The sequence below is a fragment of the Myxocyprinus asiaticus genome, chromosome 19 (genome assembly GCF_019703515.2).
Source record: "Myxocyprinus asiaticus isolate MX2 ecotype Aquarium Trade chromosome 19, UBuf_Myxa_2, whole genome shotgun sequence".
Lineage (NCBI taxonomy): Eukaryota > Metazoa > Chordata > Actinopteri > Cypriniformes > Catostomidae > Myxocyprinus > Myxocyprinus asiaticus.
The window spans coordinates 26,934,466-26,946,704 of record NC_059362.1 but is presented as its reverse complement, the minus strand read 5'-3'; the positions used below and the strand labels follow the sequence as shown (position 1 = coordinate 26,946,704).

The window sequence follows — 12,239 nt, the reverse complement described above, 5'->3', positions numbered from 1 at the left end:
GGAATAACATGGATGATCAAGTTTTGCACAAACTTGTCGAGTCCATGCCAGATCCAATGCATGATGTCAATAAGGCAAAAGGGGGACATACCAGGGGGGACAAAATGTATGTTAATTTTGCAATGAAACGTTTCACTCAAATTGTTATGCTGATGATATAATTTGTAATGAAAACAAATTCAGTTGTATTAAAGTAGAAAAATGCAGGATAGAAGTATTTTTACAAGTGGCTTGTATATCTGTCATTTCATAAACATTAATTATCATATACTTTACACACAAGCAACATATACCTCTTGCCGTATATGGTGGTCTGAGATGTGCCAGTGTAATGATTTATTCCCCAGTCCTCCTAATGTGTAGTAATGACTTTGACTGGCTCAGTGCAGCAAAATCAGGCCAAATGCTCAGCAATACAGAAATGTAATATATGGCTGGTGGCTCCAGACCTGGCCTGAAAACTCATTGTGTACCCAACATAATCAAATATACCACAGACTAACATTATCTTAAATGTTTACAGCTGGTGACAAACCACAAACATGATCTCTGATGCCCCCCCCAGACCCAAACACATTATACAGGGATACAGCTAAACAGCATCACACATTCTTTTGGCTTGAACAGTCTTTTAATTTATTATTTATTGAATAGTAAAAGTGGGGACAAATTTATATTTCAATGTGTTGCATTATTTTACCTCACAATACTTGATCAGTATTCTCACAGCAAGAATATTCTTATTTACACTTTTCACATAATATTTGTACTCGGGTGTGTGAAAAGGTGAAACGTACTGTGCCATTAGGTCAGTGCACACATACATATTTCTATTTAACCAAAATAAAACTCTGAATGAGCTAGGTATATAATTGCATATAATTGGACCAAAGTCCAGTGCAGATGAATGAGAAACAAGTGATAACGATCACTTTAAAGGTCACAAAGTTTTGAAACCGAAAGAATAGCAATGATGTGTTGTGACCCAGATGTCGATATATAACAATGTATCACCTGGTCCCTGCTGATTCCCACCCCTAGGTGTTGTATCATCCTAATTTGGCATCTGAGGGTTAGATCTTAAAGGAATAGTTCCAAAAATGTCATTATTTAATCACCCTCATGTCATATCAAACCCATATGACTTACTTTCTTCTATGGAAAACAAAAGAATACATTTTAAATAATATCACAATCACTGGTTTCAATATAATAGCAGTCGATAGTGACTCAGTTTAAAGCTTAAAAAGCACCCAAAAGTATCATAAAAGTAGTCCATGCTTGTGAGTCATATTCCGAATCTTCTGAAGTCATACAAGGAGCCCAAATGAAATATGGTGACATGTCAGTAAAATCAAACCTCATTGGATATTGCACATCTTGTGACCGGACGTCGTGACACAAGAATATACGTGTCACGTGTGACGTGTCACCATATTTCATTTGGGCTCTGTATAAATGAGTTGATCAGTGATTTGAGAGATAATAATGACTTTAAAATTTTTGTTTCATTTTTGGGTGAATTATTTCTTTTATACAGGGTCTGTTGCAGTGCAGCATCCCTTGAGCATCAGATCTTACATTTCTCACTCAAGGGCACAGCAGCAGTCAGCAGAGCTGCATATTGATACCACTAATCCTTTGGGATCACATTCCCACCCATCTTTTTCTAATCTATATTGTGGGTTTAGAAAGTTGGGCACCTTTTCCTTCAAGAACTATCTAAATAAGAAGTTGTGTGTGAATCTATCTGGCTTTTTCCATCTTTGTGGCTATATGTGTGATTCTTGTGTATATGTGTGTTTCCCAGAGCCTAACCTGCTGAGTGGCACTGCACATAGTGTGAATAAACGTGGTGTGAAAAGAAGGGATCTGGATCTGGAAGAGCTGAAAGAAATTCTCTTTCCGCTGCTGCCTTTCGTCCGAACTGAGCACATATTACCCACCAACAGTGAAGTCCTCTGTGACACTGTGAGTGTGTCTTCTGTTAAGCCTTGTGTCTTCAGTCCGTACAGTTTAAATTGGAGATAATTGGCATACAAACCAAATGTGTAGCATGTCACTAATGTTTTACTATATAACATACTTTAAATTAAAAGTTAATCTTATGAATTTAAACATGCACTGCTTGTCAGCACTATTCAGGATGTGATTTGCTAGAGAGAAAAAAAATACTCCAATGTGCAAATGTGATGAATTATGTAATCTCTCTGTCATTCTTTTTGACCACTCTGTCCAAGTCACGATAAAGATATTTTGCTCTGCCTTTAACAGATGAAGAGGGGTCTGATCAGCACCCCTCCCTCTGACATGCTGCCCACTGCAGAGGGTGGCAAAGCCAATGCCTGGCTCAGGCAGAAGAGTGCTGGCATTTATGTCCGCCCACGGCTCTTCTCTCCGTATGTGGAGGAGGCCAAGGTAGGCCACACCCCCTTACCTCACACACAGCAGGTTGTTGAAGGTATACGTTTCTCTTAATACAAAAAGGAGATCTTACACCCCTGTTAGAGCCCTGTTAGGGGGTCACTCTACAAAACCCCCTCATTAACATACCAGTATGTATAATAATGTCACCAACTTTTCCTATGCATTATTATATTAATAAATCTAAACACAAATACATAAACCCTGTTTCCATCATAAGTATCCCATATTAAAATAATTTACTCTATAAATCAAAAACTCCATGATGACAACATTATGAAGTGAACTGTGCAAGGAAAATTAAATGTATTTTCTGTAAAATTGTCAACCCTTTTACTATGATTTTCTTGTAAATGAATGATTATTGAAAACATTGCATTCTCTTTGTAATAAAGAGTTAAGTGCCATGACCTTGATTGCACAGCTAGTAATGGCTACATTAACTGTAAAACTATCAATCTTTCCTGAAGGCATAGATGTATCCAACATATATATTTACAAAATATAGCTTGAGATTGCACAATGCACTTTATTAACATTTAAAGACATTATTTTTATGACAGAATGTTTACATACTTTTAAAAGAATTTGAAAAAGACACCCCCATCATGTAATGACCCAAGAGCAGCTATTTATTTGACCTATTGCATGATTTAAATTGAGCTAAATACCTTGTGTGTGTTAGGCGATTCTGGAGGAGATGATGGTTGAGCAGACTGATCTAGTGAGGCTGCGCATGGTACGCATGTCTAACGTACCAGACACGCTCTACATGGTCAACAGTGCCGTCCCCCAGTGCTGTCACATGATCAACCACCAGCAAATGGCTGGCAGCCAGACAGCTCCGCCGTCTGTGGTTGCTAATGAGATACCAGGTGGGTTAAGCATTCATTCATGTGTTGTAATAATGCATTGTTTATGCCAATCTGTAATTCCATATTTGCCTACTTATAGTACGGCCTCTTTTTTTTTTCATTTATTTATTTATTTATTTTTTTGAAAGTACACACTTTTGAGTGTGTAGCAAAAGAGTGTGCAAGTATAAAGACATACCATAACGTCATAAAATTGTGTCTTGAAAAAAAAGACCCCTTGGTTGCATAGTTACGTGCATACAGTACACTGACCTGTCAATCATCCTGTTTCAGTTAGCATGACATTCATTTCATTTTTACAAGCATTCATTCATTATTCCTTGTTCCATTTCATTTACGCTATCCTACAATGCTTCCTACTTTATTGGACACAAGAAGCAGTGCATTGTTGAAGATCTGTCACTGGTCTTTCTCGCGGAGATCCGCTAATGTTTTACATTTGATGGATGTAGTAATGTGTATTTAATGCAAGCCATGCTGATATAATTCCTATCATTATTTTCATTGACTGTGTGAAGTTCATAACACATATAACACGATAAATAAATATTTTTGATCAAGTTAACAATGTGATCTAATGATTCATCAAGTAAAAATCTTGGATAATCTACCACATCGTTTTTTTGTGGTAGATTATCCCCTTTTCTCCCAATTTGGAATGCCCAATTCGCACTACTTAGTAGGTCCTCGTGGTGGCGCGGTTACTTACCTCAATCTGGGTGGCGGAGGACAAGTCTCAGTTGCCTCCGCTTCTGAGACAGTCAATCCGTGCATCTATCACGTGGCTCACTGTGCATGACACCGCGGAGACTCACAGCATGTGGAGGCTCATACTACTCTCCGCGATCCACACACAATTTACCACATGCCTCATTGAGAGCGAGAACCCCTAATCACGACCACGGGGAGGTTACCCCATGTGACTCTACCCTCTGTAGCAACCGGACCAATTTGGTTGCTTGGGAGACCTGTCTGGAGTAACTCAGCACGCCCTGGATTAGAACTCGCGACTGCTGGGGTGGTAGTCAGCGTCAATACTCGCTGAGCTACCTAGGCCCCCTTAATCTACCACATCTTAAATTATATACCAAGTCGGAAAGATAGAACATTTGCATGACACTGTGTTGGATCACAGTTATTGTTTTTTACTGTTTTTGTCACATTACAATAACATCATTTAAACAGTCCATTGAAAGAGAATCTTACTATATTTCAGTGATACATTAAATGGAAAAAATAAAATGGGAACAGACCATTGTTAATTTGATTGAAAAAAATCCAAATGGTGCTGACACTTTTCCTTAAATATAATTTTTAAGCTCTTAAAACACACAAGAGCATCCACAATAAGCAAAACAAATGCAGTATTTGAACACAAAAGCATGCAGGTACGATTATTAATCACTCAAACCCTTTGCCAGCAATATAACATCTTGCAGCTTTCACATTGTTACCCACTGTAGCTAAGCAGGTTTGAGCCTGGCTAGTACCTGGATGGGAGACCTCATGGGGGAAACATGGTTGCGGCTGGAAGAGGTATAAATGAGGCCAGCAGGGGGTGCTCGCCCTCACCTGTCGAGCAAGGGATTGTGGACAATATTAGCCAAAAAAGCATGCACGAATCAACACTGGAAATAGTAGAACATCCAGGCAACTATGGCTCTAACATGCTATGATTTGAGACACTAATTCTCATCTTGCAAACTATTTAGGATGGATAGTATCCACATTGAGAAGCAAGGACTGTAAATAATGTGTTTGTTGACACTTGAGTATTGAGAGTTGTGAGTGTGACATATTGCACTTTTTTTTATCAAGACATTTTAGAAAAACATTTCCCAAAGAATGTGTCCTAAATAGTCTAAATTGTGTTGTTTTGGAACTAGGGCTGCAACTAACAATTATTTTGATAATCGACTAATGTAACAGTTATTAGAACGACTATTCGGGCGATTATTGCAACGATTAATCATTGGCTCTAAACCGACTATTCAGCTTGTGCCCCGACTTAAAAGGTTGTATTAAACGTGCTTGCTAACAATAAAGAGGACAAAATCATCTTTTAAAAATACCTCTAAATGACATTCACTGAATTAAAGGGAAAAAATACTTCTGCGAGTGCAGTAAAGACAAAATATACTTATTCAAGATCTATTCTCTAAAAGCAAGTCTAAATATCATATATGCTGCTTCTCAGGCGAATGCATCTTTTTTTAAAAGGATTTTTAGATATTTTAAATATTTGTATTTTTAATATTATATTCAACATTCTCAGATAAAAAAAAAATAAAAAAAACTTCTGCAGTATAGCTGCTAAAGTAAATGTACGTTGTTTTAAAGGAGTTTTAGATATTTATATTGGAAAACAGGCCAAAACAAATAAAAAATTACTTTTTTTGCAGTGTATAATTGGGCGAAGACTACCCTCTCTCACCTTTCTGTTCACTTCAATCCATCTTTAACTCACAAAAAAACAAACTCTCTCTTATTAATAAAGCTGTGTTTTGCCAATTTTCTTCACAATAAGAAATGCACAGTGACATATAGTATGATTCACTAAATTGCCATCGTGTTATAATCTAGCCGCATTAAGCGCGCGCACTCGAGGGATGAGCGTCCCCGCAACCGAGTGTACCTCAGCCGGGTGCAGTTTCAATCTCTCCCCCTTAGATTGGGACACTTCGCACAACTCATAGAAGAGGCGCTGACCACACAGAGAAATGCCAGTTTCCTTATTATTTTAACTTTAATAAAGCTATAACACATTAAATAGAACTGCATTAAAGATGTAACGACGTGGTGTTTCCTTTAAAGACGCTCGACACGCAAGTTTTGCTTAAGCTGAGCGTCAGCTCCGGCTCTGCTCATTCCACAACAAGAGTGCTTCTGTATTTACTTATTTTGTATTTCTGCATTATAATTACCTCATACTTTGCGATCTACATCACCTGAAGCTGTTTGGAAAGTTTAGAGTGCGTCTGGACTGTGAGATGTGTTTTCTTCCTCTCCTCAGACAGGCACGAGCTGCAGTGCTGCTCTTGTATGCAATCATTAGAGTTTCATATGATCTATTGTTACGTTAAGATCAAACGACTATTCGACAACGAACATTTTTGTCGAAATTTTTTATTGTCGACATTGTCGATAACGTTGACTAATCGTTTCAGCCCTATTTGGAACCCCTAAGACATTTTCTGAATTTAACAGGAAGTTTGCTGCTCTTTTGCAAGAATCATTTCAGTGTTATGGGTTTATTCTTGTATATATAATGTGTATGGGAACATTTGCCTTGCATATTGGCAAGCTTTTTGATGGTCATGGGTGTGATACAAAACAACATTCATCCAATTAAAAAAAAAATGTTTCTGTATTTGTTGGCATACACCCATCCTTCTATTAATGATGTCAACACTGATATGTAATAATTCATGCACTTATTCATATGAATTTACTCGCTGCTTAACTTAAGTCATATGTTTCCTTTCTTGCTCTGTCTTTTAGTACCCAGGTTGGCAGTAGTGAAGGAAATGATTCGTAGGCTGCAGGAGCTGCGTCACACAGATCATGTGCAGCGAGCGTATGCTCTGAACTGTGGTGAGGGCGCCACAGTCAGCTACGAGCTGCAGATCCGTGTACTTAGAGAGTTTGGCCTACCTGATGGGGCGGCAGAACTCCTACAGGTATCCCAGTGCATCCCGTTTGCTTGGATGCTGACAAGTGTTGCTATGGCTATCATGAATTTCACTCTAATCTCGATGTCAGTTTTACCTGGCCTCTAATGTACTGTATATAGTTTATTTTTCAATAGTTGCTGGCATGCTAAAATTGCTTTTGATGTAGCTATTTTATTTAAAAAGAAAGAAATAAATTTGGAAAAAAAGGGATTTAATTACATTTCTGCCACGATTTAATAACCCTCATGTTTGCTAAATACATGTATGGCTTTATTTCTTGTGTGGAACACAAAAGAGGATGTTAGGCAGAATGTTTGCTGTAGACACTATTCACTTTCATTGTATGGAGAAAAAAAAAAAGATGCAATTAGAGTGAATGGTGACTGAGGCTAACTTCTCTTTTGATGTTCCACAGAAGAAATTCATATGGGTTTGGAACAAATGTGGGTCAGTAAATGACAGAATTTTCATTTTTGAATGATCTATTCTTTTGAGTGCGTGTCACTGTGCTCTTGGTTTAAAATTGCACTGAGCTCCTAAACTGCTGTGATATCCAGGGCCGTAACTGCAATATACATTGAGGGGTACAAGTCCCCCCCAATAATTGATAAACTTGTTGCTGTTCTGCTGTAGTCCATTATGTGCTGCTGAATAATTGTAATCAAGTTGTTGCAGGAATAACATAAGGGTTTAAAAAAAGTTTAATTTTTAGTGTGCACAGTAGTCTAACACCGCTCGTCAGTGTCATTTGAGATAGCCAATCAAATCGATGAAGGTGGGACTCAAGTTTAAAAAGTTTAGCGGGAACCTCATGGATTATTCCAGTGCCATGCATCAGCAAGCAGTTCATGTTAAGAGTGTTTGTGTCATGTAAGATGTAAGTATCTAACTAAATATGCAAAATTTGGCCATTGTTTTATGACTAAAATTTTGTACCAACTGCAAGTAATTTCCAAGGGTGCAAACTATTCTCCATTTTGTGAAATTCGCCGTTTTTAATTGAAAATATATCATGTACAGTACATGATTTGTATGTCATTCATAATTGTGGATGTGAAAACATTAACGGATCCGTTTTCAGCATATCAGGCTTAAGATAAAGTGCGAATGTGTGTATATTGTAAAGGAATTTATTGAATGTGGTTATCTGGCAAGCTTTTGAAGGAACTTTTTAGAAAATTCACATTGTTTAAGAAAATGATTGATAAAACACAAAGAGCGTTGTCACCCTCAGATTAGAACTAGAACATTAGACCTGTGACTTGGGGCTTCTATTGTGCTTTTAGGTTGTGACAAGGACAGTGTCATAAATGTTTTAGTGCAAGTAGTATTAGGGAATAATTAACAATCAATTTAAGATTTTCTAAATAATTTCTTTGTCTTTTTGTACAGCATCTCCGAGGAGTCTTCTTTTATAAGAGACAATTTTATTTTGAGTATGTCTTTGTCAGGTCTGTGCTCAAAAAATAAGTTAAAGGAGTAGTTCACCTAAAATTGGAAAATGTACTTTTACTAACTCATTTATTCACCCTTATGTTGTTCAAAACCCTTATGCTGTTGCTTTTTCTTGGAACATAAAAATAGATTTTTTTAAGCAGCTCTATTCATAGAATAACAGTTTATAGTGAGCAGGAGTTTTCAGGATTCAAAAAGGACAAATATTATAAAGCATAATTAAAGGTTCAGTATAAAGATATCATAACAGTAGTCCATATGACTCTTGCACTTTATTCCAAGCTTTCTGGAGCCATAGAAAAGCTTAGTGTTGTATGGACTACTTTTATGGTATTTTAATTATGATTTTTTTTTTTCTCTCTTTGGACTTTGACAGCAGTGGTCAATATGAAGTGTTTTTGTATGTAAAAGAGCAAGATTCTTGAATAAAAGATTGTTTTAAGATTCTATGGGGGGAAAAAAAACAATGAGGGACAACTTGAGGACAGTAAATAATTTTGTGTATTTTCTTTTTGCAAGCCAGCTGATTTCATGTCATTTTACAGATACATCAGTGATTAAAATAAGTTCAAATTATATTTGTCTTTTCTTTGATACAGCACAAAAATGAAAGAAAAGATGACTGAAATAGGCAAATTGCTAGCAATGCAGGCACAGTGTTTGTCTTGTACAGTGTGAACTTATATCATTTAAAACCAAAAATTATCAAATTTTGGTCAAATTTAAAAAACTTTAACACATTTAAAGCCTTTATTCAGAAAATTATTGCATTTACCGCATTTACAATTTAAAAAAACTGAGGACACCCATGACCCCACCCCCACACCCCCAAAATAGTTTGGTCCCACCCCCAAAATAGTTTGCCACCCCCTCCCCCCCCCCAGTGTTCAAGACATGGTTACGGCCTTGGTGATATCCTCTTATTCTTACCATTAAGTTACCAGTGAGCCTAAGATGGAGAGCTTACAAGAAGTCAAAACTTCCTCCGCATACCAGACAGCCTATTAAGTCTCATTTGTGAAGCATGTCTAGCACAAACATTCCCTCACGGTAAGTTTGTTCTGTTTCAGAATCCGCACAAATTCTTTCCTGAGGAGCGCTTCGGAGATGAAAGTCCCGTCCTGGCCCTGCGCCAGTCAGGTCGCTGTCGGGTCAACAGTACACCAGCTGTGGAGAGCATGTTCACTGACCTGGAGGCACTTGTGGGCTTCCACCCTCCTCTACCCCCTCCACCTCCACCCTACCATCCACCGACCACCCCAGGCCATAGCCAGCAGCAGTTTAAAGCAGGCTGGAGACCTCGAGTCCCTAGCCAACCTCCCTCCAGATCTTTCTCTTACCCCTGCAATCATGCACTTCTCCACAGGCAGCCCTCATCCAAAATGGGAAGCCCAGTCTACCCAATAGGAGCCAAGCCTCTGCCCCCAGACTGCACTAATGCTCATGGGGGGAGGAATCTTCATCCTGACAAGCAAATGGTGATTTATACCAAATTCTACCAAAAATATATACATTTGTGTAGGACGGGGTTATTCAGCTTTGCTTCTGAAGGGCCACTGTCCTGCAGAATAACATCTCATAGTATAGCAAAGAGAAAGATGATATATTTGATTCATACCTGAATTATTATTACTCGCTACTTATGACTGCTTTTACAGTGTCTGTAAGACAGATAATGATTCAAATAATAAGAGAATAATTATAGATATTTACAGACCCTGAACTCCACATTTTGCAAAACGATTCATAAAGGACAACATCTATGTGTAGTATTTTTTTATTATTATTTAAACCAAGTAAAGAAATGCACCCAGTTTCAATTCTAAATATAATTAAATGAAATTAAGGTTTTTGTAGTTTAGGGGCAGTAGACCAAAAACAAAAATAACAAGAAATACATATTCACCTTCTATTCCAGACTTCTTCATGCACCAGTAACCCTCAAATTTCTTTAAAAACGGTTAAATACTTTCACGAATATGCTATATTCCATACTAATATCACATTATAAATGGTTTTTGGAAGGACCATAATCTCACTTTCACTCTTTATTTAAAATTGAAGTCAGAAGTTTACATACACCTTAGCCAAATACATTTAAACTCCGTTTTTCACAATTCCTGACATTTAATCGTAGAAAACATTCCCTGTCTTAAGTCAGTTAGGATCACTATTTTAAGAATGTGAAATGTCATAATTATAGTAGAGAGAATGATTTATTTCAGCTTTTATTACTTTCATCACATTCCCTGTGGGTCAGAAGTTTACATACAATTTGTTAGTATTTGGTAGCATTGCCTTTAAATTGTTTAACTTGGGTCAAACATTTTGGGCAGCCTTCCACAAGCTTCTCACAATAAGCTGCTGGAATTTTGGCACGTTACTCCAGACAAAACTGGTGTAACTGAGTCAGGTTTGTAGGCCTCCTTGCTCACACACGCTTTTTCAGTTCTGCTCACACATTTTCTATCAGATTGAGGTCGAGGCTTTCTTATGGCCACTCCAGTACCTTGATTTTGTTGTCCTTAAGCCATTTTTCCACAACTTTGGAGGAATGCTTGGGGTCATTGTCCTTTTGGAAGACCCATTTGCGACCGAGCTTTCTTCATGGCTGATGTCTTGAGATGTTGCTTCAATATATCCACATAATTTTCCTTCCTCATGATACCATCTATTTTGTGAAGTGCACCAGTCCCTCCTGCAGCAAAACACCCCCACAACATGATGCTGCCACCCCCATGCTTCATGGCTGGGATGGTGTTTTTTGGCTTGCAAGTCTCACCCTTTTTCCAAATATAATGATGATCATTATGGCCAAAAAGTTACATTTTTGTTTCATAAGACCATAGAAAATTTCTTTGTCCCCATGTGCACTTGCAAACTGTAGTCTCACTTCTTTATGGGGGTTTTGGAGCATTGGCTTCTTCCTTGCTGAGCAGCCTTTCAGGTTATGTCAATATAGGACTCTTTTTACTGTGGATATAGATACATGTCTACCTGTTTCCTCCAGCATCTTCAAAGGTCCTTTGCTGTTGATCTGGGATTGATTTGCACATTTCACACCAAACTACGTTCATCTCTAGGAGACAGAATGCATCTCCTTCCCGAGCGGTATGATGGCTGTGTGGTCCCATGGTGTTTATACTTGCGTACTATTGTTTGTAGAGATGAACATGGTACCTTCAGGCATTTATAAATTGCTCCCAAGGATGAACCAGACTGGTGGAGGTCCACAATTTTTTTTTTCTGAGGTCTTGGCTGATTTCTTTTGATTTTCCCATGATGTCAAGCAAAGAGGCACGGAGTTTGAAGGTAGGCCTTAAAATAAATCCACAGGTACACTTCCAGTTGACGCCAATTAGCCTATCAGAAGCTAATTGCCTAAAGGCTTGACATCATTTTCTGGAATTTTCCAAGCTGCTTAAAGGCACAGTTAACTTAGTGTATGAAAACTTCTGACCCACTGGAATTGTGATATAGTCAATTAAAAGTGAAACAAACAGTCTGTTAACAAATTTGTTTTACTCATGTCATGCACAAAGTAGATGTCCTAAACAACTTGCCAAAACTATAGTTTGCTAATATTAAATCAGCTGAGTGGTTAAAATTTTTTTTAATTACTTCAACCTAATGTATAATTACTTCATTACTAACTTACTTCAGCCTAACTTCTGACTTCAACTGTAATTAGAATTAGGGCTGTCAATTGATTAAATTTTTTTATTAAATGAATTACATTATATGCTGATTATTTGAATTAGTTAATTAATCACATATCAGTATTTGCTAAGTAAGGCCCCCAAATACAGAT

At 37.6% G+C, this 12,239-nt stretch overlaps 1 protein-coding gene across 4 annotated transcripts in view; it reads left to right on the top strand.

The window, feature by feature from the left end:
- The window catches only part of LOC127409847 (BTB/POZ domain-containing protein 7-like), an 89,190-nt gene that overhangs the window by 73,163 nt on the left and 3,788 nt on the right, over positions 1-12,239 (top strand). For all 4 annotated transcript variants that reach the window (XM_051644739.1, XM_051644735.1, XM_051644738.1 and 1 more), the window contains 5 exons: positions 1,811-1,971; positions 2,275-2,418; positions 3,110-3,299; positions 6,801-6,979; positions 9,499-9,906. In XM_051644739.1, the coding sequence (XP_051500699.1) occupies positions 1,811-1,971; positions 2,275-2,418; positions 3,110-3,299; positions 6,801-6,979; positions 9,499-9,906 (1,082 nt within the window). The remainder of the gene's footprint in view (positions 1-1,810; positions 1,972-2,274; positions 2,419-3,109; positions 3,300-6,800; positions 6,980-9,498; positions 9,907-12,239) is intronic.